Below are 27,206 nucleotides of genomic sequence, written 5' to 3'. Positions count from 1 at the left end.
AAGACTAAGCGCTGGTGGGCTCAGCACAAATGTGGTGAGAAATGCAACATCTGCTGGAGCATTCAGTCCATCTTTGTCACAGTGAGGTTCAACTTCTAAAACTGGAGAGTGGACGTAGTGGCAGATGGGAGAGAGTTGAGTTTGTGCAAATAATCAAAATCAGACATGGTTTTAAATATAACTTTTATTAAACTGTTAACATCTATGCTTGTCTAAGATCAGGGCACAGATCATGACCACTCTTTTGTAAGCAGAACTGCAGGACCTGTTCTGAGTTGGGCTTCAGGCAGCAGCAATGTTGGTAGTTCTGTAGCTCTTCAGGTTCTGGAGCTGGAGGCAGGTAAGACATGCAGTGAGTCTTCTGGGCCCTGCTCGGGTGGGGGTGAATGGGATCTGCAGCTCTTGAGTGCTTTTAACTTGCACAGAGCCCAACCTGAAAGGAAAGAAGGGATTATACAGGAATCACACCTCTTTTGCTTTTAGTTTCCTGGGTCTAGGATATGCATTTGCTAGACAGGAATGTGGTGCCAAAAAGAAAGAAAAAAACAGTTCTTGGATCAGTCAGTTTGCACTTACTTGTAATTCCTTTGTCTGTAAATGAGCCCCTGCCCTGTGACTGCTATCACACACTGCTCCAGGGGTTCCATGAGGGGGTTCTGGAGGCTGATCTTTGCTGTGCTTGGCTCATACTGTACCATGTTTTCTGGGAACTGTTGAAAGAAGGAAATGAGCTGAAACTGAGAAGAAAAGATATTCTTCTATGATTAAAAGGAGATGTATAATTTTTCGGTGCCTGAGCTACCATTTGCCCGAAGAGGCAAAGTCCAGCTTAATTTCTTCTGCTCTGGTTTCTCAGAGAGCCCCTGAACCCAGCAGAATTGTTTTGCTGCTTATGTCTATGAAAGCTGTTTTCTCCCTACTGCAGTGGCAGAATGACAGCCCAATCTTACCTCAATGGTGAGAGGGGAATCACAAATGCTGATGTCTTCCTGTGCCAGGTACATGTAGAAGGAATCCTCATCTCTCAGCACAGCAGTCAGCCTGAGCAGATGGTTCTCTCCCAGCTCTTTTCCAAACCATGTGTAAGGCACAGAGACCTGCAGGTTGTTGACTGGAATAGAGTGGTGAAATAACAGATGATGAGTGCAGTCTGGTCTTTTCCTGCATGACACCTAGGAGTGTTCAGTGCCCAAAATTGTACTAAAAGCTGCGGCATTTAAATGCTTAAACGACCCCAAGTGGATTTGCAGATTGAAAATCTCTAAGGTGATGTTGCCAAAGTGTTTCATTTCACAGAATGGGTGAGGTTGGAATGGAGAATAGTGGACCATCTGGTCCAACCTCCCTGCCCAAGTAGGGTCATCCCAGGGCACATGGCACAGGATTGTGACCAGTTGGTTCTGGAATATCTCCAATTAGGGAGACTCCACAATCTCTCTGGGAAATCACCTAGAACCAACTATTCAGCCAACCTTTTGTAAACCAATGGCTAAGAGCCTTTTTCTGAAAGAGCACTAGAGGACTTTTCTAGCCATGCACCCAGCAGAGTCCTTACCTGAATTACTTTGGAGGTTAAAATGAAACTCTTCCTTCCAAAGCTGGGCAATGGGCACACCATTATAATGCAGAGCCTGGATCCCAACTACCAGGTGAGTAGCCTTTTCACCACCACTGTGGTTAAACACTTCAATGGAAAGTGTAATGTCTTGTCCCAGTTGCAAAGAACTATTTGACTGGAGGTGGATGAAAAGGTTAACTGGCTCTTCAAGAGCAGTAGGAATGGAGATAAACTGTGTGGTGATGCTGCTGGTGGTTGTGTCAAGTTCCTTCATATTTCTGTAGGCTTTGTCAAGTACTTTTTTTTCCTGGAGAGAACCTGTCACAAAAATAAATGAAGCACATACTTTAGTATTCTCTCCTGTTTACTAGTGAGAAGCAGCAGGAGAATGGCATTGATTTCTCCTGGTAGTACTGGAGATAACTGTTTCTAAGAGCATAGAGAGATATCCATTTGTGCTTCTGGCTGGATCAGTTTGACAGCTTCAGCTGACAGGGTATGCATTGGATGTACCTGACAGATTCTACGTGGGAATAGTTGTCATAGTTTTTAAAACACCTTGGTGCTAACATCTCTCAGAGTAGAGGAGGCAGCTGCTTTTTGTTGCTGTAGCTAAGGCACAATTCCATGTTCCTGTGTGCAGAGAAGTTGCAGTTATCTCCTGCAGCCATGGAGCCAACAAGCCACAGGTTAAGATGGGGTGGTAGGGTTGGGCCAGGGAAACAGCACTCAGATTCTGAAAAGGGGAGCTACTTGTCGAGGGAGAGATTTAAGCAGTATCTGAGAGCACAATGGTTGTTTTCAGAAAGCTGGAGTCTGAAATATATCTATCTATATTACAGAGGTAATGGGAGGCAGATGGACAGTGCAGAGAGAACAGAAATCAGAAAAGGTTTTCCAGACATGAAAGTGCCTGGTGGAGAAACACCTGGCCTTCAGGAGACCTTAATGCCATTAAGCAGAATGAAGTTTGGGTGATGACCTCTGCTTTGGCTTTTTAGGCAGGAGAATTATGTGTTCTTGTGCCACTGAAGAAGGGGAAGCAGTGACAAGTGGATGACCCCGGTGCTGTGGTTTGGCTCTGCTCTAGTCTTTTACTCCTCACTTGTAACAGTGGCAAGGAATGTGCTCAGCCCCGTGCCTGCCCCATACCTTCAGGGTACTTGTAGTTCTGTGTGATGTCCTCACAGCGTTCACTGCCCACACTCTTGGTGCTGATGTTGTTACCGGTGTATTTTGTGCCACCAAAAGCTGGCTTGAGGGTGTCATCTGCTTTGTGTATCCAGACCTGACACTTGGCATTGATGGCAGCAAAGAAGTAGCAGACATCATAATCAACTTGTGTGTCCCCTTCCTTGATGGCATGAACAGGGGCTGGCCCACAGAAGGATGGACCTGAAGAGAAAATGTGGCTCAGTTAAGATTCAGGTGCTTTCCCTACTAAACCAGTCCCTAGTTTAGACCAATACTGGTGAAGTATCTAGTTTAGGAGGACATTAGGAAGCAGTGATAGAGCTCTTAGAGCTATACAAGCTGCACAAACCAAACAGATAAATAAAGATTTTGTGCCAAAAGTCAACAGGGTGAGTGAGTTGCTGTCCTTTCCTGTCCATTGGAAGATGGGAAAAGGAGGAGTATTGAACTACTTTACTCGCCCCCTGCTTCACTTCTCCCTGCTCTTGCTCAAGCCCATCTCTGACACCTTACCTTTGCTTTTTTCCTGGCAGGTGGCATCCAGTGCCTGCCACCCACTGTACTCTGGTAGCAAGTCTGTCCGAGCCATCCAGCATTCATTCCAAACATGGAAGGTCCTGCAAGAGACAACAGCATGAGCTTATACCAAGGGACTGAGCCCTGAGGTACAGTAAAGCTTTTGCCAAACCACAGCCAGTTAATGCTCCTTTGAAAGAGGTCAGTGCACATTGAGAAGAGCAGAGGTCTGTGTGGAGAAACAAGTGGAGTTTCTCCAGCTGGGCTGGGCTATCATTCTTCCTTTGTAGGCCCTAGAAAGAGGGCACTCTTGAGTTTGGGTTGCAGCAGTTTATCAAGAACAGGCCTTGTAGACAGGATTTCAGCTGAGCTGTCTCCTATCACCTCACTTTAGCTGTTTTACCTCTTTCCTGTCCCCCGTGTTTCACTTCCCACATCCAAGTATTGTCTCAAATTCTTGCTTGGGCCCTGCCATGTGTTCTTCTTACCAGACATGAGCAGTATTGTCCTGTGTAAGCAGTGTCCCATCTTCATCATAATACTCATCCACACTCAGGCTGCTCTTGGTGTTGTGAGCCCACGTAAAGCCAGTGACCACCCTGGTAGGAATTCCCAAGCACCTCAGAACTGTGCAGAAGAAAGAGCTGTGAATCAGTTGTGCATCCTCCTTAAGGGTGCCTTGGCTGATAGATATAGAGCCTCTTCTGGTGCTAGGCCTGTTAGGAATGGCACCAGGCCTGCTGTTTGGAGTTTGCAAGAGGCGTTGCTCCCTCAGGAAATAGGATCTCATAGATGCGTTCAGTGAATGGAGGTACTGATACTCCTATCTCAAAGGCAGTGATGCTGAGTGTTGATGAGGAAACTAAGGATTTGCCTCTCACCTAAACATTAAAGGTTATGTTACTGGGATCTGTGTTAATCCAGGCATTTGGGCATATGCTAGAGGTCCTCTTTTGCTCAACACAAAAGTCTTTGAAACAGCACTGTACCTGAACACAGGACTGCAGCAAACACCCAGCACTGCCCATAGCAGACAGGCTGGAATTTTGATGCAATCCACTGCCGGAGGATGGGGCTGCTTCCCAGCCATGTGGAAGGGGGTATCCCATTAGAGTGTTGCCCAGGCTCACATTCTGTCAGGCATCTAAACTCATTGCAGTTCAGCTGCAGAGAAGGAGATGAGAAAGATGTATTCAGGAATTCCCTCTCTTTGGTAGGTCCACCTGATCCTGTTTGTGGAAGCTACTCCCAAAGCAGAGGAAACCAAGAGGACTTTTTTTGTGCAAAGCATGAAGGTCATGGCTGAGCAGAACAGGTGCAGCAGTCTCCTCTGGGATTTATTCAGTAAGTGCACTTTCACTGCTAAGAACCTCCTGCAGCACTACTCTGCTGAGGGAGTGTCAGGACAGGCTGGAGATGGGCAGGAGGTGTTGTTTGGAACGGGCTTCCTCTTTGGTCAGTGGTTTGGCCTGACCTGGGGTTGAGAAGGTGCCCCCTGCTTGGGTCAGGGCTGCTCTCTGCCTTCCTTACCATGGCAGCAACTGCTCGGCAGACATGGACGGGGCTCTTGCGCTGGGCAGGATCCTTTTTTCTTTGAAAGTGTTCCCCTAGAGCCAGCAGTATGAAGCAGATGTCAACCATATCCTCCTCAAACTGAAACAAGAACATGTAATTTCAGGAAATTCTCCATGAACTTCTGTTCTCTTGAGTCCCTACAAAGGTTTGTGACTGTGCAGATTTTTTCTCCCTTTCTGCTGGTAGTTTTAGGTAAGTGGGCTGTGAAGGAGAGATTAGGAAGGGGAGCTGAGGACAGACCTCCAGCTTTATTGAAGCTGGGAAATGCATCAGCATGATACTGTGTCCCCTGACTGAGGGAAACTGATGCTTTTCTGGAGCACTCTCTAGGTTGGCACAGAGGTATTTTTATGATCTGCTGGCACTAAAGTTGAATAGAATGCCATTCTAATCATTGGCTGTGTCAGATGGCCTTGGACAAACAGAAATATCTATTTGTTTTCACTTTACCTGTTATATAGAGACAGTACTATTGAGCTCTGCTAAATGTTTTTATACCTGTTGATGAAAGGAAGGCACACAAAGCTCAGATACAGATCAATGAATTTCTTTATAGAGGACAGCCTGAGAAGGAAGCTAAAATTACATGTAGTGGGTTATGGGACTTCAAACACAGGTCCCTGTTCTCCTGCACAGTCTTAGACAAAGGTAGTGGGTGCAGAGAACATGGAGATGGACAAAACTCTTTCATCAGAGCATCCTGTACACACAAGATAAATGCACCCTTCCTCTGCTGGTGGCTGAAGAGAGCACAGACATATTGGACCTCTTGCTTACCTGACTGAAGTCCCAGGGTTGGGCTAGGACTGTATTTTCAGTCCCCTGGTAGATGATGCCATCTTGGTTTAAAATGTACTCCTGCCGCTGTGCCTCATTAGCCAAGAACACCTCATCATCTAGAATAGTGGAAAAAAAAGCATCAGGAAGAAAGCATTCCTGGTCTCAGATGCACTTGCATCTCTCTTACATTAGCAGATTCCACTGCATTTTGGCAGTCCCTGGCATTCTGCCCTGAAAAATACCACAGATAAGAAAGAAGAATTTCATTGTCATCTCTGTTTCCTTTTTCAAAAAAGGTCCTCCAGATCTAGGCTGTTGCACTAGCTGGCTCTTCTACTCTCCTGGCTGGTAACTTCTCTAATACTAAAAACCTCTGTTATAGGAAACACTTCATCAAACATTTTTCCCTTAGCAGAAGGACAGGGCTCTGGCAGTGGAGTACTCCAGGGAAGGGACAGAAGTGCTGAGGCAGGAAACTTTGAGCTTTATGAGCCCCTACCTCTCCTGAGGTGCTGTGAGGAGCAGGGCAGGAGTGGCAGGGAGCTCTGGGTGAGTCAGCCCCAGCCTCCCTCCATGGAGGCAGTGCCAGAGCTCCGAAGTTTTTTTTGTGAAATGACTGATCCCAGCCTCCCTTTCTTTTTCTGACCACCTACCTCGGCACCAGGGATTAAAGAGAAGGGTGAAGTTGCCCAGGAAATGGGAGGATTTGGAGGCACGTAAAAGCAGAGTGTACTGGCCAATGGGGGCATTGGCAGGTGTGTTCACACACAGGGTCCAGAAATTTGGGTCCTGTTCCTCCACTGCTGCACTCCACTGCTTCTGGTCTCCCAGGCTGGAGATAGGAAATTCAGTCTGGATTTCATCTGCTTTGTAACGATGTGATCCTGCAGCCAAAGAAATTTGGTTGTGTTTATTCCAAACATTGTGTTTATTTCTCACATGTGCAGACTGCAGGGATCTCATCTATCTCTGGAGCCATAGCTGTCCTTGTGAGAGGGTCTTGACCCTTTAGCAGCTTAATGCCTACTAAACCTTCCTAAGGCCAGTATTGCAGTCAGGCTTCCATGTTTGAAAGTGAGATGTGCTTTCCTCAGATTTGTAGAAAGCAGGAATGGCTAGAATGGTGCAGACCTGCTGTTCCTGGAATTTAGTGTCCTGCAACAAAAGTCACAGCCAAGTGCTCACAATATGGTAAAATAAGCTGGGGCTGAAAGCTGCTGCCCTTCTCAGGGGTCTCACTAGAAAACACTTTGTAACAGAAAAATCTGTAGCAGGCCAGCTAAATTTGAACATTCCTAACCCAGGAGAGATCCTGTGAGTACTTGCAAATCATGGAATAGTGAACCTGTATTGGTTATTGTGCTGCAGTGTCTCTTCTGGAAGGGGTCTATCTGGTTGTGACCCTGCAGCAGCATGAGACTTTACTTTGCCTTAGATAAACAGTCCACTGGCCTCACATCTAAATTTGGGCACCCCTGCCCAGCTCTGGAGATGGCTTTTGCCCCCAGCTCTGTTCTTCAGGTGGGGGGAGGAGCAGAGCTCTGGTAGGTTTGGTAATGGCATTACCTGTCTGTACGATGAGGAAGGTCCTCTTCATCTGCTGCAGATAGTTGTGTACTGGAGCTGAGAAGCTCACAGTGATGGTGAATGGCTGTCCCCGCCTCACTATGAGCCTTTCAGTGCTGATTTCTTCTGTGTGGTGGTTTTTGTTGTTCTCTGGGATCATGAAATCACATTTTTTCTTGCTCAGACCTATAGTGTGAGAAGATACAGAATGGGTTTGGGGCTATGAGCTGCCTGCAGTTGGGCTCTGAGCCACATTTTGGGACACAGAAACAGCTGATCAAGTGTTTCTCCACTCAGACATTCTCCCCTTGTCTTTGAGCCTTTCTGTCCAGTAATGGTAGGGGCCTTCACTCTGAGCTTTGTTCCGCTGGTGTTGAGCTCCCTTTGCTTACCCCTGACATCATCTGGTGCACTGGTGTCCTGCTCCAGGGGCTCAAACACTTGGTCATCTCTCTGTTTCAGTTGTGTAGTCTGGCTTAATTCCTCCTGCCCCCCCATTCCCTATGCTGAGGATTCACTTACCTTTGCTTCCAAATCTCACCTGTCTGCCGTAGCTGCTTCTCGCTACTTCTCACACTCCTCTCAGACATGCACACCAGCTTTGGATTGCTGTGCCTTTTTGTGCAGTCTGCTGTGCAAACTGAGCTCCTTAAACCTTTAGAGCACTTGGCTCCTGCCCTGTAAGCTCAGCTCTTCACAGGCCTCATGAGCACTGTCTTGGAGCAAGAACAGATGTTTCTTCCTGGCACACAGCTGGCAAATGCTCAGAACTAACAAAAGTGATTTTTGCTTACCTTGGCCCATGGCTGGTTCTGGGTACCATGAAAGTCTTCAGCTTCTGCTTGCTCTGCTGGGCAGTGGTTCCTTCCTCCAGCTGTCCTAAAAACTGTACTCTTGCAAAGTTGTTTGCTTGATTTCTTTGTACAGGGTGGGACATGGTGTTGCCACCTCTCCAGCTTATCTGGTGTGCAGATGTTGAGGACCCTTTTATCTCTCAGGCCACACTGAAGACACGCTACAAGACGAGGTGAAATTACACAGCAGGATGCGAAGCATTTAGAGACAGCCAGTGACAATTCCTTCAAGAAGCTGTGCACTGGGGACCCCAGAGCAGGAAATGTAAATCTTAATATGGCTCTAAACAATGCACAGAATGCACTTCAAATGTAAGTGTTGGAGAGCTGCTCTCCAACATTGACCCCAAGCTACTTAGATCCTAAACCCTTCAAGGAGTTAAAAAAAATAGTGCATCCATTGCTCTTGTGCCTAATTCAGAAAAGTGAAACCACTTCAAAATAAGAAAATGTGTTAAAAGAAACAGCTAGATTTGTGTAGCCTAGTGCAGATTATTTAAAAATGTTGTGCTGGAGACTTGGACTAAATACATTCTTAAGGTTGCTGTAATATAAAAAGAGCGTCACTGGATTGATGATAATTGGTCAAAAGTCAGGAAATAAGATATCAGAAATGAACAGCTTTCACTGTGGAGTGAGTCATCAATAGTTTTGCAGAAACCTATGATCTCCCACAAACTCAAGAATAATTTGAGAAGTTGATCACATAATTATAGTCCTGTGAGTTCAGTGTTTTTCTTAGTATTTCCATATTAAACTTCACAATTGTTTGCTTTTATGCATCATTTAAGCTAAATACAAACTCTCTCAAGTTTCAGGTTTTTACAGCATAGCCTTAATTGCATAAATTTACTTTCACAGAATAATTTCAGAGTCGTTGAGGTTGGAAGGTACCTCAGAGGTCATCTTGTCCAAGCTCCTGCTCAAGCAGGGTCACCAAGAGCTGCTGCTCATCTCTTGTAGTGCTGAGCCCAGCTCTGGGCACAGCAGTGTGGCCTCACCAGTGCTGCATAAAGGCAGGAATCACCTCCCTTGACCTGCTGGCAGTTCTTTACCTAAGGCACCCCAGGATATCGTTCCCTTCTTTGTGGCAAGGGCACAGTCCTGCCTTTCGTGAGCTTTGACTGCTCTGACTTTTATTAGGAAGCCTGGAGGTCACCAGATTTGCAGAAATTGGGGACACTAAGAATAAGAACATCGAGGAAATCTTCCAAAAAATTCTGTGCTTACTGTCAGCATACATTTTTCGGTGTTAATTATATGTTATTTTTGTATATGTCTTGAACTTGTTTCTTACATAACAAGCCAAACACAGTTTGTGACTGCTGATTTGTGCTCTTTCAACCTATGCAGATTGTAAACTGATTGTGCTCAAACTTCTGACTTTCCTTGCATGATCAGTGTTCTTAAATGCACCTTTGCAGTATATGTGTGAGTTTTGAACCTCTAAATCAGAGTGGTTTAGATACAAGGAGCTATTTATCCCATCAGCGCTGCCTTGTAATGACTCTGTATACACACAGTACCATCTCTTGGTCAAATTGGCAACTGCAAGTAAGATTTCCTGCATAGGATGCACTTCAACTGTGAGCAGAGACCTACTTATTGTCCCTTTGTGTCTTTCATGACACTGAAATGGGCTAAAAAAGCCCATGGAGAAGGTTAACACACAAAAGAGACTTCTGCATGTAATACTCAAGTGCTGGTACTGGCATTCCATCTGGTGAGAATGGGCCCCCTGTCCCCAGGCTGTGCCTACAGCCAGGGCTGCCCTGTTCCAGGTGCAGAATCCAGCACTTGCCTTAGTTAAACTTAGTTGGTTTTGTCACTTCTATATCCACTGCATCCCTGACATGCTCCTAGAAATCTTAAGGAAAAGTAATCCATCCATAAGATCCTTGGAAGTGTCCATCCTGCCTGGATATTATTTTATTATCTTTAAAGTGTGTAGGGGTACTTGTTGTTACAGGTCCAAATATAAATCCATAAAAACTTTATTACCTTTAAAAATAGAAGCTTAAACTGTTTTGTGAGCATCTTTAATAATTGGGTCTCTTTCTGAGTGTAGTGATCAAAAATTATATACGCCCAAGTTTCCCTTTTATTGTGTCTACATTTCCAGCTCTGGCGTGGAATACCCATGAGTTAGATAGGAATTTTCCTTTTGAGGGGAATTTCTTGTTGCTTTAGAGCAATAAGAAATGCTTATACTGTGCATTGGGTTTTGTCTTTTATAGCAAGCAGTGCCTTCCATATTCAGTACAGGAGAGTGACAAACCAAGAGGTAAAGCAGTGAGGCTTTGGTGGCAGAACAAAGTCATTTGAAATAACCAACTTTGGCTATTTCTGGTTGATTTTCTTTTTTTTAATCTGAATCAAAAAGCTTGATTGATGGGGAAGAAAAATTCACCACCCTGGAGGCTGATTTCAGGGTCTTTCAAGACCAATTCGTGGTATGAATATGTCATATCAGAGAGTGCTCAGTGGATTTGTTTTTGGAGTGATCAGACTGGAATGAGAGCTGGCTGGGTCAGCCTCTTGGGCATGCTCACATTTAAACTGCATATTTATAAAGAAAAATACTGACAATTAGCCATATTTTACTCCACCAACTCCCATTGACTTCTGACCAAGGGCTGTGTAAAGATTGTAGGTTTGACAAAAGCAATTTAAATCCTTCTTCGGGCACTTACATGTTTTTCTCTGTAACACTCATTAGTGTAATTGGACAGTTGTCTCACTTCTCATGCAGGAAGAATGTGTTTCTCCTGCATGGCACTGGCCAGATCTGCATTTTCACACTCAAACTGAGCTGGGTGTGGTTGCTGAGGGCAGATGAAAATGCTGACACTGTGAAAACCCAACGAGTGTTGCAAAGCTTGGAACTTGGCACAGGCTCTACAGCGCTGGTTCCCCTTTGAACTGCAGGCTTCCTTTACAGATAGTTAATTAGGATGAGGTCATTCCAAGCTTGTGTGACAAACACTGTCTTAAACAATTGCCTGGATTGTATTTGAGAAGGAATACTGAAGGAATTTCAGTGTTTTGGCTGTACTGTGTGTCAAATGTAATGTCAGTCTGCATTCTTGCAAGATTTAATGAGATTTTCTGAAATACCACCACTACCTCAAGGCCTTTTCTGAGGCTAATGAAGGAGTGTATACCCTGACTCTCCAAGATCCTGCAAGACTTAATTGATAGGTACAAAGCTACCTATTCCCCTCTCCTTTGCCTGGAGAAATCTGAATTCCTGTGTGTATGTGTGTGTGTCCTTTTCAACCTTCATTCCAGTCTCTCTGGGCTGACTAGTTTTACCAAGCTTCCACATCCACTGTAAGTATATGTGTGGGTGGCAAAATGCTGTAATTGATGTAATAAAATAGGACTTTACATGTTTTGAAGATTTTGTTGGCTTTAAATCAAAGAAATATTTAAATGAATCCTCAGTTTAATCTGTGTCACAGGGTCAGTTTGTGTGCATGGGACATTCTTTCTGGGGGAAGTTGGTCCTGCATTGCTGGACAGTACTGAGTGTCAGGAGGAAGAAGTCAAATTGTCTCTTAGGAGCTTTCAGATCTTTGCTATATTGGCTTGTTAACTTTGCAAGGAGTGAATGGACAATTAGGGATTTAGATATGAGTGGCACAATGGCTCCCTCATGAACGATGATCTACTTTAAGCAGCTTTGTGGTATGAGGATGAGTGACTGTTAATTGTGAATTTTCGTATGTCTTTCTGACGTCCTTCTTTTTCTGCTTTTGTACTTTTTGTAGCTTCTCATTTTTCCAGTCATCAGAAGAGAGTTCTCTTGTAACACTGCCGTATCTTATTGCTGTATTTCCTTCTAGCAATAAGATTAACTGATACATTTAATTCTAGAATTTAATTATATCAGCTACTTGGATAGTACTTTGTCTATTACTGAATAAAACATATTTAGTGGATATAAGCCTGGAGAAGAGAAGGTTTCAGGGATACCTTATAGCCCCCTCCTGTGCCTAAAAGGGACTTACAAGGAGGCTGGAGAGGGACTTTTCGCAAGGGTATAGGGAGATTGGACAAGGGGCACTGGCCTTAAGCTGAAGGAGGGTAGGTTTAGATTGGATATTAGGAAGAAATTCTTCCCTGAGAGGGTGGTGAGTCCCTGGCACAGGGTGCCCAGAGAAGCTGTGGCTGCCCCAACCCTGGCAGTGTCCAAGGTCAGGTTGGATGGGGCTTGGAGCAACCTGGGATAGTGGAAGGTGCCCCTGCCCATGGCAGGGAGCTGAAACAAGATGAGCTCTAAGATTCCTTCTAAATCAAACTATTTTATTATTCTGTGATAATTAAATTACATTCCATGAAGCTTATAAAACCAGTGATTTTAAATTACGTTCCTTGGAAATCCAGCTGCTATTATTGCTACAGGCTCTAATGCTGAAAACCATCACACTTGATCCTCTCCTTCAAGTTAAATTATATAATGATTTCTACTAGTGATTGTATGTGTGAAGGCCCATAAAACAGGCTAGGGAATGAGAAAGGTGACACTGTCTTTACAGTGCAGTGTGTAGTACCTTTTTATTAGTTTCTGTTCATATTACGTCACTTTATTTTGGCTGAGTAATCTGCATTTCTGTGCTTGCAGTCATAATAATGCATGAACACTGCTCCAGCCTCATAAACAGGCAAAACTGAACTGTTGTACAGGTTATATCACTGAGCGGGAGCCACATCAAGCATCACAAATCCCTTAATGTCTGAAAAATGGGTGCAAACCAAGTCCACCTGAAGCTGCCTGGTGCCCCTCCGGTAGGGAATGATTTCAAATTGCACTGTTGAGGTCTCCATAGGGGCCATTCTTTCCACACTAAAAGAGAGAATGCATTTGTAAGTTAAAGCAGCTGAAAAATTCTTGCAATGTATTCTTCTGAGTACCCAAATTTAAGACTGTATGCCATCACTCCCTGAGCATTCTGTAACTCAAATCTTGGCAAAAGAGGTGCAAAAAACTCCATCTTCTGTATGGAGAGTACTGACATTGTGGCATTTGGTCCAAGGTTGGTGCAAATGAAAGTCATGAGGTTGGCAGAATCTTTTTTAAAAAAAACCCAATGGTACTCCAGATTTCCCACCAGAGTGGATGAGTTACCAGCCAGAAGCATTTACGTACTGGATTCGGAGTTGCTCTTTGAGCAGGCCACTGCCTTCAGCTCTCAGCACACAGTCTGTCACCACGTCAGACAGAGGGTTGGTGAATGTGACCTCCACATTGACAGGCCTGTGTACTACAGCTGGGCCAAGGACCTACAGAGAGAAAACATTCTGCTCAGCCACACCATTAGCCTCATGTCTTCCTAATGCTTTTCTCCTTTCATTCCCATTGCAAACCACTTACCCTTTTAGGATCACCTGGACAGGGAGGAGCCAGGAATTAGTTCACGTACATGTTTTTGGGCAACAGAGTTCAGACTTGAATGAGGCATCCAGTGTGGCTAAGAATCAGCAAACTGCTGTAGAATCTACCATTTAGTCCCCTTCTTAACTAGGTCAGTTTGTGGTTTCAGGTATAACACAGTATATGATACTCATCAGAGTGAGAACAGCATGAGAATACAAGTACTAACTTGGCATATATGGCTAACTACTGGAGGCACCTTAAATTAGCTTTAACTAGGCTAAATGAAAGGTTTAGGATTGGAGAGCATGGGAGGTTGTGAGACAGAGGTGAATTGTGGTGTCTCAGGGAAAAGCATGCAAATTAGCAAATAAACATATTCATTACCTTATTTTGGCTGAGATAGTGTGGAACTGGTATATCTGGTACATCTTTGTAAAATAATGTGATATTCGTTAATGTAATTGAGAGATCCATCAGCCCAATTGCATTTCTCTATTACTGTCTCCATGTTTATAGAGAAGTTTCAATCAACAGAAACATAAATGCTTCTTAAAACTTCATCACCGAATTGGAGTAATATAACCCAGGTGCCTGCCCTACATAAACTGACTCTGTTTTTTGCATAACACAGCACAGAGGCTTTTTACAAAGTCCCACTAGAACTTGGTATTCAGAAATTGCCAGACCTGCAAAAATCCACACTTTTTACTCCTCTGTGTGACCTTGCTTTTCTTGTATGCTACTGACAGAGTGGTTCGGGACAGCTAATCTAGTCTGGAGGCCCTGAAAGACTCTCCACATTACCATATTCCCTCTATGTTATTTACAGTAAGATAAGCAGATAGCATTTGATCCCATGTGCAATACAGCATTTAAATGTGCTGTCCAAAACCAGTTCAGCTCGTTTATGTGGATGTGATGGGCCATGCAAAGCCAGGACTGTCCCTGGACAAACAGAGTACAGGATCTTTCCTCTAGACTAAGAACTGCTTTTTATTCATTGTAAACATTTGTCAAAAGTCAGTCAAAAGTAAAAAAAAAAGCCTTCAGTTCTAATTAATCACTTGGGAAGTGTTGCAGAAGGTGAAAAGTGACACTTATCCTGATATAGTTAAAGAACTTTCTTTGAATATTGGTAATAGAGAGACTTACAGCCTCAGGCATTATCAGCTGGTCAGTGAAGATGTCTTTGGTAAAATCAGTCTTCCTAAATAAACTGGAAGATATTGATCAGACTTTTCTAACAAAAGGGGAGGTCTAAATATGGATGAGATGTCTTTATCTGTCTGTATTATTCTGCCTGTCCCTCCTTAGGTAAACTTACCTTGTAGCTGTTGTAACACTGAGAACTTTATCAGTGCCACGTTAACGAGCACTGGCAAGAATATCCCAGCACAGCTATGGCGTGGAAAGATTTGCTTTTCTTTAGTGTAGTTCATTTCATTTCATTTGTTGATGTCCATTTCGTTGGCCTATTACTACAGCAACAAGATCCAATCACCCTCAGACATGATTTCACTTCCCATGCTCCTTCCCATGAGGAATAGACAGAGTAGGGATTCTAGTTGCTTCTTCTCAGCACATCTCTCAAGGGTCACAGAGGGGACTAGCTTTTACCTTTATGGTGAGGAAAGGATCCTGCAGTACAATATCCTTCTCAATGAGAAGCGAGGCTCCCTGTTTGATTTGGCACACAGCAGTCACTAGGATCTTCCTGTCATCCATCAGAGAGTTTTTATACTGGGAATAGAGGATCTTGAAAGAAATCTCTTTCACTGGAATGGAAATGAAAACAAAATTTCCCTCTCTTCTTTTTTTCTGAGTACCAGCTATCTGTACGATACCTGTGTTTTAAGGAGCAATGCTCCTATCACCCTGGGGCTGCACATTTGTGTGTGCTGACACCAACAGACAGGAATGATGCTTATGGTATTTACATAAAACACTAAATGATGAGGTACAGTTTGGTACCTGGACAGATCTGAGGATGGATATATGTGACAGTCCCTGCTGGTGTTTTTCTCATTTGTCTGAAACTGGGCATTTATTGCTCCTTTCTTGCAGAGAGGGCAGAAGTGAGAAGGTTGGGTTGGTTTAAATGCCCTTGTAGATGCAACTGTTCAGCCTGTGCCTTGCACAATCAGAGTCTCTGTGCCAGTGAGGAAGGCAGTGGAACTCAGCATACTGAGAAAAGGGTTCTTCCACTGGAACTGTGGAATGAGTTCTAACACATTACGTATTAACTTGAGAGGGTAGTTCTATTCATCTGTGCTATGTCTCATTTTTCAGCACTGTCCCTGTAAAAGCAGGGCAGAGACCACTCTCTGCAGGTGGCACAGCTCTTCCTGCAGTTGGTGGTTGCTGTTGTGCTTCTGTGAAAGTCATAGGCTTGTCTTTCCCCCTTTAGTCTTTGTGCTTTGCTTATGGACAGCTGGCAGCTCATTAATCTCCAGAGTATGTCTCTTAGTTGTTCTCTCTTAGCAAAATAGATCATAATGTAGCACCAGTAATGGCTGTGCTGGGTCAGACAAAAGGTCACCCTGCTCAGTCTCCTTTTTGCCAGTGCTCAAAAGCAAATGCCTAAGGCAGGGCAAATATGTGTTTCTTTTCCCCTGAATAGCCTTGACCTCCAGCTGTTTGCAGGTCATACACTTCTTGAGCCATTCTTTATTTCCATGTGATCTGACCACAATCCAAAACTATGTCTTGTTCAGTAATAAAAGTTGTAATAAAATTAAAATTACCTTCTTCAGATCCAAGTTTAATAGACCTATGCAACTGCAAAATTTCTGCCTTGGGTTTTCTGGTGTAGAGAATGGCTGAAGCCTTAAGTTTAACTTTTATGGTCTGAAAATCTGAGATCAAGTTTCTGAGTGTCAAGGTAAGGAGGATGTCTTGGCCAATTACAGGAGATGCATCAAGGAGCAGTTTCCCTGAGATACTGGGGGTTTGTGCAGGCTGTGCCCTTGAAAATCCTCTTCTGGGTCTTGGAATTTTGGTTCTTTTTCCAGGTCTTCTCACACCAAGCAGCTTCAGTGCTTTCTTGTATACCTGCCTTTCTTTCAAGGATCCTGCTTGGAAAGATACCATGGTCAGAGATCTCATGCATGTACTGGATATAGTGCAGTGGAGCCACGGTTGATCTCAGCAATTTAGGGAAGCAAGAAGTGCAAAGATACTCAAGAGGAGAAAGTGAGGTCTAACCTTAATGTGAATTTTGGCACAGAAGCAAATAAATGTATGTGGCCATGAAGGCTGGAAAGTAAAACCAGCCCATCAGCTCCAGGTGGCTGTTCATGGGCACCTCTGAGAAGCTGTGGGCAGTAGAAAGGTAATTCTTGGGAGAGCTCAGTTCTGTGTCAGCTGGGGCAGTTGCCATCTCCTCTGAAACTGAGAAGGGTGAATAACACCTTTTGCAGAAATTCTCCCCAAACAGCTCTCCAGAACGGCTGTCGTTTCAATTGAATCAATATCAGCACATAAGGAACTCTAAGAAAATTCACAATTACTTGGCTCTAGAAGAAGTAAAGAAATTGAGTCAGTGCTCAGTCCAACAGAGGCCTAAATTCTTTTCACACCTGATCATCAGTGGCAAAACTATTGTAATAAGGAATTTACCTTCTGGATATTTGTAATTAGCAGTGACATCCACACGGGAGTTGGTGCCCACTGCTTTGGTGCTGATAAATTTTCCAATCTTCCTGGTATTAGAATAAATTCTCTCTTTTCTTTTCTTGCTATAGCGAATCCAAGTAACACAGTCAGCATTCACTGCTGCAAACACAAATGGGCTGTCGTAATCCAGGTTCACATCCCCTTCTTTAATGGCTCTGGTGGAGGCAGGACCACACTGATAGATGCCTGTATTAGACAGGGAGAAGTTGAACAACATAAATCCTCATGCTGACAGCAGGAGGGAGAGGCACTCACTGCAAAGACACATTTGGGAGAAGTAAAACAACATAAATCCTCATGCTGAGAGCAGGAGGGAGAGGCAGCCACGCCAAAGACATTTGGGTCAAGTGCACTGTTTTCATGTCTGTGTAAGATGGTAACAGCACGTCCAGAGATTCCACATGCACTTTCTATCAAAAGGTGGGGCTGCAGAGGAGGTTGTTAGGGAGAGCTAAAGCTTCTGATGATGTGTGCTGTGAGCAATGTTCTCACCCTCCAAAGGCTGCAAGGCTGCATGCAAAGCTGTCAGGTGAAAGGAGAGGAGAGGATGTGAGGGATGTGAGCCGAGTCAGAAGTACAGTCAGATTTGAGATGGGAATCAACAGTGCTGTGTGTGCATTGAGAAGAACCAGGGAACTAAATTTGTTAAACCTAGTGGTGGGGAATGGGACTGTGTGATGTTAGGACCTAAGACAAGCAAGGGTGAGATCAGTGAACTTAAGATGTGCTGGCTTTTGTGGAGGCAGAGAATTGAAATTCAAAAAGGAAGAATTGCTATGCTGGTCAGCAATCCAGAGGCTGACAGAAAAGCTCCCTACTGGAGATTGATGTGGGTATTGCTTTTCTTGTGCACCCAAATTAATGCTACATCTACAGGGAATATATAAAAGAGAATTGTCCTGAAATTTCCCTGGCAATCTTTAGGAGTAACATTATCTACAGGTTTTTTATATTTACAGCAGAGTTACCTTTGCTTTTTTCCTGGGGCGTTGCATCCAGAACCTGCCATCCATCATAAAAAGAGCCGAGATCTCTTCTAACAAACCAGCTTTCATTCCAGACATGGAAATTCCTGTAAAGGAGGTAGAATACTGAATATCTGATTCATACAATGCAAGAAATAATGTTAACTGTGTGAATTATAACTCCTCTGTGGAGAGAGCAGCTGGTGTACTCCTTACATTAATACCTCTTTCCCCCTTTTTCCAGCTTTTTGTGTTATACCTCTGAGAAATGTTGGGATGTTATGAAAAAGAAATATTAGAAGGAAAATACTTCATTTCAGCTTCATTTCAGAGTCAATAATTCAATCCTGGACATTCCAGAACAAAAAGCCAAACGTCTGGTGTGGAGTTTTATATCACTGGGAGTGTGAGGTTGGGTGGTTTTTCAGGAGCATGATTCTAGATATTTTAATTAGTGGGGAATATAATGGAAGAAATATTAAAAATATATGTATATTTACCACACACTGTCTTCACTCAAGTGTAGAGTGTTTCCAGACATGTCAATGTACTTATCAACACTCAGGTTTAGATTCTTGTCGTGGGCAGAGTTGAAGTTTGTAATAACACGAGTAGGTATTCCCAAGCATCTCAGTACTGCAATATAGAATACCATAAAAGTTCTGTAAACCTATTTTACAGTCATTTAGAAGGTGTTTTTCTTGGTCAAACAGTCTACTGTATGTTTTCAGTGGTGAAACAAACCCTTAGAAATTTCCCTCCAGATAGGATGTAAGTCACAGTCATTGTGCAAAATTCCTTAGAAGACACTTCCACTCACATGACATTCTGAGCTGTCATGTGCTTTTTAATAAGAGTTAGATTCACATATTTATTTTAATCTTTGATTTTTCATCCTGTTCTTTCTCCCATTTTCTCTCTGTTTGTTCCTCTGTTACTTGCTTCTTTTTCCTCTTGCTGAGGTAGACCTCTCAATTTTCCTGTGTATTTTCCTCAGAGAGACTCTTGTGTCTCAGAGCAGCTCTGACTGGACACTGCTAGGATGAAATGTTTTTCCTGGTTTGCAGCTCCCTTTATGGGTCCTCAGAACTGTGACTTGCTTTTGTGTCACCAGCAGATAAGACACAGTAGTAGAAGACTGGCACTGTGAGGAGACGGACTTAAAAGAGTGCTGGTTTTCTTTGTATCCTAGCTTTGAAACAGGAGACCTTCCTCTTTTCACCAGCTCAGCCTGGGAAACCCCTTTGGTTTTTGTTTGATTACTCACAAAGCTGGTGTGCATTATTACAATCTGTAAACTGAAGAGAGAGATTAACCCTTCATACATGGAGAGCAGAGGTTCTTCACTCTCCCTGTCAAAGCTGAAACAGCTTCAACAGTATTGTCACAAAGTTCAGACTGTAGAACTGGTGGTGAGCTGCCTCTGTGGTGTCATTTCCATCCCTCCCTGTGTACCTGTGCACGTGACTCCTGCAAAGACCCAGCACTGGCCGTACCGGACTGGTCTGTACCTGGCCCGGTACCACTTCCGAAGGATGGTCACGCTCCCGCTCCATCGCAGGGGGTTTGTTCCTGAGCGGTACTTCCCACTCCACTTCCCTTCCACTACTCCTTTTTCATCATTGCTGTTAACCTGGAAGAGTCCTTCTCATGAGAGAATTAAAGCATTTACAGGAAAAGAGAGAGGGAAATAGTTCAAAGTGACCCTGTGGGTACGACTGTTCTCATTGACTGGGTGATGGGACAGAGTATTTGAATCTTAGAATTTTGCCTGCTCAAGGGCCAGAACTGGATCAAACCCAGAGCAGACTGTAGAATCTGATGATTCAAAACTGCCTTGTTTTCAGTACAAGTGGTCCCAAATGTACTGACTGACACCTGTTTACATTTTCTCTGTTTCATCTGTTGATCTCATTCCTTGTATGTTATTACATTGTTGGACTATGCATTCAGTGCTGCTTCACATTCTAAAGTGATTTATATGGAAGCCTTGAGAAACCCATTTTTTCTGTGAAAATGTGCAGATAGTACTTATAGCTTGCCCAAACTTGTTAGATGTGGTTGCATATATTTGTGCACATCCGTTGTAGAGCCCTGTTTTAAGTGTCGTGTGTGGTGATACAGAAAGCAGTAAGTTCTTTTAAATTTTTTTTTCTTAAGTATTTGTACTTACAGTAATTTTGTACATCTGAGAAGAGTTGTTTACTTTATGTTGAATCTGAGAATGCCTAAATTGAGTGCTGTCTAAAAGACTGGAAGGTATCACAGCTATAAAGGAGGAATCTCAGCTAAGGAATGTGGTGAGGCATGTATTATTTATAAAATGGCAAACTTTTCAGCTGCTTAGTTGTGCCTTTATGTGTTTGTGAGGATGGGTGTGTGCTGAGAAGCTGTAACTATTTGTTGCAGGAAATGCATAAAAGCCTCACTGAACAAATATCCCTTAAGTGAAGAATGCTAAATTCAGACATTAAATGCAGCTGAAACAGCACTGGTTTTCCAAAATATTTCGTGCTTCTTTTGGTGTTTGAAAAACTTAGCAAGTGATTTCAGAATAGACAAAGGCTTTCCAAATTAGTGAAAAGATCTAATGGACTGAAAATCTGTTAGGAAAATACATCTGAGTTTCAATGTCCCTCAGAAGTTCTTGGAAACATTCCTTCAGTCATGAGCAAACTCTTGGGAAGAAGAATAAATATCCATTTAACCTATTTTGTAGCTATTTTTTGCTTGGCCACACCTATAAAACATTGAGGAATTCATACTCAGGCGTGAGTGTGCGTTGGGGTTTTGTTGGTAGGTGCATTTCCATCTGTAAGTGCTGGATCACTTTACCATGGCACTGATAACCCTGCTGACATAGACAGGGCTGTTCCGGTTGGAGACGTCCACAGCTGGGTCCTCGCGGTGGTTCAGGCTCCGATCCAGTATAGCCAGAGAGATGTCAAGGATGTCCTCTTCAAACTGGAATCAAAACAAGCAATATATCAGAGGCTAATTTCGTAAGTAAACCCAAAGATAAGCTCCCCACCTATTTTCTTTCCCCTAGCATGATGGAAGATGCTGGGAATAGAGGCATTTTCTGTACTGTTAAAGAAAATTGGGCCAAGAAGAAAATATAACCATTAGGCTGCCAAGTGTCCTTAGTATTTTAAAGATGTCTGTGAGCACAGTGTGGGGCCGTGGCCACTGGCATTCACGAGGGCATTACATGGCCTGGTGGCACAGACAAGACCAGTGCAGGTCGGGCTCGGCAGGGGTCACACCCTCCCACATCCTGCCGTGCCCCTTCAGGTACCCATCTGTTATGAAAGCTTTATTCTCGTGGGCTGCCTCCACCTCATATCAGGTGATCTGAACTGAAAGAAACCCACAAAAATAATTATTGTGGATTAGTGTCACCAAGATGCTGCTTGGGCCCAGAGAATGCCCCAGTGCTTGGCTGGATGGATGTGGCCAGGTGAGGACGGCCCTTGACCTCTGAAAGGAACTCTGGCCTTGTTTCATTTATTAGTGTCAAAGCAGCCACAGGATCAGGAGGACCAATAGAAATGCTGTCTGCAAATGCTGGTGCAGTTGGGGGGCATGAAGTGGCCAGGAAAGGTTCTGGCTGGCCTGGGGAGTTGCAGGATGGCTGTGTGACTGGAGATGGGCTGACTGACTGTTTGCAGCAGTTACACTTGGAGGGCCAACCTGGTTTTCAAAAATTCCAACATGAGTTGTTTCAGTTGAGTACATTTGGGGTATCCTTTTACTGTCTGCTGCCCCATTACTGAACAGATTGCTTAAATATTTACATGTATTGGCTTTGCAATACCCAGTGGCTTTCTTTGCTCTCTACAAGGGCCAAAAAAACAAGTGCAGTTTTACCAGTTTGTGTAACAGGCAACAGAAAACTAAAATTATGCTTTGTTTGTTTAATTTCTGTATTAGCACATGCCAGACAGGGAAGATGATCTTGATGCTGCTGTCTGTAATGTATTGATAAGTGAGATACATATCTGCAAGAAAATCTGAAGTGAGCGAGGAATATTGAGCTCTTACACTATGAGATAATGGGGTTTTCCCCTCAGAGCCTATTTACCCACTGCTCTGATTCTGAAGGTTCTGGAAGAGGTGGTGCTGTTTACCTGTCCATAGTTCCAAGCTTCTTGTTGGATATCTTTCTCCAGTCCCTGAAATATGATTCCACTGTCATTCAGAACATACTCCTGCCGCTCCTTTTCATCAGCCATGTAGACATCATCATCTACAAGCAGAACGAGACATGATGGCTGGAGGGAAATTGTTTTGCTGTAACTGAAAATCTTAAACAGAGGGCAGTTCTAGGGAACAGGTGAGACTGCCCATGCATTCAGGCTTAGGACTCCCTGCAACACATCTGTAATCATTTAGAGAGCGAGTAAAATAGGCATGAAATTCCTTTCAGGGGAACTGACTGTGTTCCTGTCCCTTCACTAAGCTCAGTATGTGTCTCCCTGGTGCATGTTACTTGTTTTACAACTGAATGCAAGAACCAGAGGAAAAAAAATTCTAGGATGAATATTTGGACTATTTACTGCCTTTGATTTCTTATCCTACAAGCAAGAGTCTGGGTCTTTGATGCCTTGCAGCACTGAAGAAGGGACAAAAACTTGATCCTTGATGCTGAGCAACAAACCAGCTTTCTGTATCTGTGTTTGTCAAGTACAGACTTCACTGTGACACCCAGGCTGAGACAATGAGTTATTTGAAGGATGTGATATATCAGAGCATACCTGGACACCAGGGATTGAAGAGTAGCACAAACTGGCCCAGGACTTTGGAAGAGACCTTGTTCCCAGCCAGGACCTGGAGTTTGAGTTTGTATCGCCCAATGACAGCATCGGCTGGGCTGAGGATGGCGACGTTCAGGCAGCGAGGCTCACCGGGCTCTTGGGTTGCACTCCAGCCACTGGCACCCTCCTCAGAAAGGGTAAATATGGCCTTGGTCTGCTGGGATGGAGATGGTCCTGCCAGAGAGAATGGATGAGCTGGAAATGGTGGTTTATGAGAGGTAGAGGTGAATTATGTTCAGGGACCAGAATGAAGATAACGTGAAGTATTGCAGGGATGTCCTTAGGAGCAGAGATACAGCCTTGGTTTTGGAATGAGGGTGGCTGCTGCCTTTCTTTTAATTATTACCCTGTCTCTTGCCTTAAGGTATAGCTCAAACCTTAAAATGGAGACTCCTAAGTCTAAAAGGACAATGAATCCTGAGTGAAACAGGATGTTAATGTTTCAAGAATGGGCCATGTAGACCTGTAAGGCACAATTATTTTGGAGCTGGCGTAACCTCGATATGAGATGAGTGCCATGGGGAGATTACCTGTGCTTGCAATAAAGGTGAAGTTGTCCCAAGATTGCACTGTTGTTTTGAGGTTCAGAGAGATGCTGAAGGGCTGCCCTCTCCTCAAGATTACTTCTGTGCTGCTGTAATCAGAGGTGTGATGTGCAGCTTTATTTAGCTTGGATTGCCAGTTGACTTTTCCTATTTTTAGGGCTAGAAAGACACAAGACATGTTAATTAAAAACATTGTCCTTCAGACTTGCACACCTTTTCATTGTGTCTAATGTACTAATTTTATTATATTTATGTATAGCTGCCATTATGTGCTATAGGAAAAAAGAAAAATCCATTGTTATTAAAAATTGAAAAAAAATCCAGGGAGTTAGATGAACAACTAAACTACCTTTTCTGTCAGTTTCTTTCAGAAAGAGAAAAAACATTCAAAAATTTGAAATTCAGAGAATTCGTCTTTGAGTTAAACAAAAAATCAAAATCTTTTGTGTGTAGATAAGACTTTGTTAAAGTCTGAAGAGACTGTTCAGTTCCTCATGTTCCTGCTCTTTTTCTGTGGTGATATCTAGTTCCCATAGTGTTTTACAGATTTACAGAAGGAAGTATTAAAACTCTCATTAGGAAGTGCAAGGCTGATTCTGGAAACACTGCCTGACAGTGAAGGTTGGTATCTTTACTGTGGAACTTGCTTGTTATCTTCTCACATATCTTGTATCTCAATTAATTTACAGTCTTGTAGCTTGAAGCTGGGTGTTATTTCACACTCTCTTGGGAAAAGATTACAAGCAGAGGAGTGGCATATCTCGAGGCAGTGCTATGGGTTGCTCTATTGTATCATGATAGGTTGCCCAATGTTGAAGATGGGGCGCTGAAGCTCAGATTACAAAAGCTTCAAGCTTTCTCTCTCCCTGATAAATTAAAAAATCCCCACAACAACAAACAAAAACAAACAAACAAAAAAGCAGATTCCCCTATGAAAACAGCTGTTTGGAAAGTGCCCTTTCTGAGTATGATATTCCAGAGGAGTTTCAGTTGAGGAAAACTTGCTGCTCTGACTAGAGCTTGTTAACCCTGTGCAGAAAAATGGTGCTGTAAGCAACATTTCCATCATTTCACTGAACCAAGAAAGAGGCTTATATCTGAAAGATTCCATAGGATTCTACTATAATAATAGAGAAGGTGAGATTTGAGTTTTCTGCTGTGTTTGCAGCACGCAGTTACATTCTGTGAAGGCTTGATAAAGGTGTAATTGTACTCATTTTTCAGCTTTTTGGAAGAAATGTGCATTTCCAAGGCTGCAGTAAAGGCCTCGAGCAAGTGACTTTCCTCTAGTCTGTGTGCATAAGCATGTGTGAGTGTTTTTATTTAAGGGTCTTGCTTCAGATGTGTCATCTGGAGACAAAAATTCCACTGGCAGGAGCGTGGTGTTTGAGTCACATGATGTGAAATGCCTGGAAAGCGTGTCGCTTGCATCATCACTTCATTTTCCTGGCTTAAACATGTTTAATTGAAAGGGACCTATGGATAGCATCATTCCTAATATCAAGTCCTCTAATTTAAGAGTGACTTAGAAGGTGTTTCTGAAGGAAACTGACTTGGGGTCAGGGTTTGAAAAGGAGTCAGTTTGCCTTGCTGCACTTTATCTGTGTGTATCCTGAATGCCCAGGCTCTGTGGCACCACGTGTTGTGCAGGGCTGCAGGAAGGATTTTGCACACCTGCAAATAAAAATCTCATGGCATAGGGGATTTAATGGCCATGGGCTTGGTATTAGTGACACACTGATGTTAAAGGACCTAAACAGTGCTGCTAAAGACTGTCAGAGTAGAATGTCACAGGCAGACAGGATGTCCAACAGAGGTAGAGGGGAAGTGTGCAGAAGTAGGAAAGATAAAGAAAGCAGTGGCTAGCATTGGTTTGCTCTAACAATTTACTGCATTAATAGTTTGATTTGCCTTGCAAAGTTCATGGTTACACAAGCATTTCTAGAGAATATGTGCAGGAGATCAGAAAAAAAGTTCTGTATATGGGGCAAGAGTACAGTAAAGCTTGATGCCAGTCTTTTGTCCACATGAACCTCAAATTTATCCTTGTTTTGATCTTCACAGTTTTAATTTCAGTCTTATAATTTCTTTTTCTTCTTTCAGTGCCTGTTAGGAAAACTTATTTTCTAGAATTCTGTCAGTGTACAACTGGCCAAAACTTCTAAAAATTTGTTTGGGTGTCTATCCTGTATTGGACAGACACTGGGAGCATGCTCAGAAGGAAAAGCCCAGTGGTCACTGCTGAAGATGCTGATCGTGGTGCACACAGGGTTCTCTTTGCCCTTGACTGAAAGATGAAGCTGTAACAGGAAAACCTCTTTAGGCTAAACTGTAGATAGAGTTTGTGTGTGAGTATTCCATGGTATATGTGTCTAACTTGAGATCTTTACAGTCAGCATCACAGTGAGCACAGCGAGTGCAATCCCATGCAGACAAAGAGCACTCGGCTGGCAGAGCCCCTCTTGGGAGTCCAGAGGCCACCAAGTGACCTCTCTGAGGCCAGACTTCATTTGATCTTAGAGCCTGGGATTTCCATGTAGCAGTTTGATGCCCCAGTCACTAGCCAACAGTGATTAGATGGCTGCAGAAGCACTGAACAGAGTAGTTAATTGATATGATAGAAAAATATTTTCTTACTCTGCTTTTCTGTGTTACTGGAAAAAAAATGTTCAAGACCCATGATAATAAAAGAAAAAAGAAAATCAGTTTTAGTAGAAAAAACAATAAATACACTTAACCTAAAAAAGCAAAGCCTCCTGAGAGAGCAGCTAGATGTAATTTGTTTCCTCAGTAAATACTGCTCATCTGGATTGGAAGAGGGATGTCTGGAGCCATCAGGCTGGATGAACTTACCTGCCATAAGGATTCTTTCTTCTTTTCCGCACTTGTGCGTAGCTCAGGTTATGGTTACAAAAGTGTGCAAGAACATTCTAAATCCTCTTCCACCAGCACCAGCAATGAAAGGCTCAGGACTGGACTTGGCTACAAGGGCTGGAGTTTATACAAGCTGGGTGTGACTTGTGGTTGGTAGTTACTGTTTTTGTAGTGATATCCTACGTGAGCATCCACTGATGACTGCTTTAATTGCACAATCTTGAATCCAATTATCCTTATGTAAAACTGGTGAATGACTGAGGGAAGATGGCAATCAGTATTCTGGTATTTTAGAGAGGAAAGCATCCCAAATTTGATCTAATGAAGGAAATATTAAGTAGGCAGAAGCAACTTAATTTTGGATGGTTTTGTTTGTGTCAGTTTAGGTTTTTGGGGACTGTGTGTACAGAGGGCAAGTATAGACAAATACACCTATAGTACAGCACAGCTATGTGGGACCTGGAGTGAGTGATCTAAGTCGATTTACAATAATTACTGTTACTGCCAGTAGCTTTTTTCCCCCACTTTTTCTTTTTTTTTTTTAAGACAGATCTGTCTGAAGATCTTCCACATAACTGCATATAATTCGTTCTGTCTTTGCCACAACATTGCTATAATGCTTCCTTCTCATTACCTGTTTCTCACATGATTACCTATAATCTGCATTTCTTCTGTAAGGAGCAACACGTCCTGGGGAGGGGGCATTGTTGTGCAGTCAGCTGTGATTGGGAACTTGTGTTAAGTAAAGAGAAGTGTTTAATGGCTGCCTCTGCTTCTAATAATTTTTCTTTGTAGTTTGGTGTTCATAATACATGCACGTATTTTAATACATGCCCACAGTTTCTCAGTAGATGTTTTGCATGGCAAGGTTGGTTGGGCCCTGGAGGAAGCCACAGAGCTGCTCTTC

General features: G+C 43.2%; 2 protein-coding genes across 3 annotated transcripts; both read right to left on the bottom strand.

Moving 5' to 3' along the window:
• Positions 1–166: 166 nt before the first annotated feature.
• On the bottom strand, positions 167–8,122 carry EPB42 (erythrocyte membrane protein band 4.2). Its single transcript, XM_032126630.1, has 13 exons — positions 7,984–8,122; positions 7,190–7,375; positions 6,277–6,507; positions 5,621–5,739; positions 4,799–4,921; positions 4,258–4,432; positions 3,757–3,895; positions 3,266–3,369; positions 2,711–2,953; positions 1,556–1,876; positions 951–1,111; positions 577–710; positions 167–433 (listed from the first exon to the last, which is right to left on the bottom strand). Exons 1-13 carry the CDS (start codon positions 7,991–7,993, stop codon positions 283–285), a joined length of 2,097 nt encoding a protein of 698 aa, XP_031982521.1. The 5' UTR covers positions 7,994–8,122; the 3' UTR covers positions 167–282.
• A 4,208-nt stretch (positions 8,123–12,330) lies between these two features.
• Positions 12,331–26,422, bottom strand: LOC116452614 (protein-glutamine gamma-glutamyltransferase 6-like). Of its 2 annotated transcripts, XM_032127240.1 has the most exons (13): positions 26,279–26,422; positions 23,411–23,584; positions 22,821–23,054; positions 22,194–22,312; positions 20,899–21,027; positions 19,519–19,696; positions 18,564–18,699; positions 18,067–18,170; positions 17,042–17,284; positions 16,168–16,494; positions 15,041–15,198; positions 13,196–13,329; positions 12,331–12,892 (listed from the first exon to the last, which is right to left on the bottom strand). In XM_032127240.1, the coding sequence occupies exons 1-13, from the start codon at positions 26,283–26,285 to the stop codon at positions 12,739–12,741; spliced, it is 2,097 nt and encodes a 698-aa protein (XP_031983131.1). In that variant the 5' UTR covers positions 26,286–26,422; the 3' UTR covers positions 12,331–12,738. The 2 variants fall into 2 exon arrangements, with proteins under 2 accessions (XP_031983131.1, XP_031983130.1); XM_032127239.1 differs by lacking the exon at positions 26,279–26,422 and having other exon boundaries at positions 23,411–23,603.
• Between the last annotated feature and the right edge of the window lie 784 nt (positions 26,423–27,206).

Source organism: Corvus moneduloides, chromosome 17 (genome assembly GCF_009650955.1).
Source record: "Corvus moneduloides isolate bCorMon1 chromosome 17, bCorMon1.pri, whole genome shotgun sequence".
Classification (NCBI taxonomy): Eukaryota; Metazoa; Chordata; class Aves; order Passeriformes; family Corvidae; genus Corvus; species Corvus moneduloides.
This window is presented reverse-complemented; position numbering and strand designations above follow the sequence as displayed.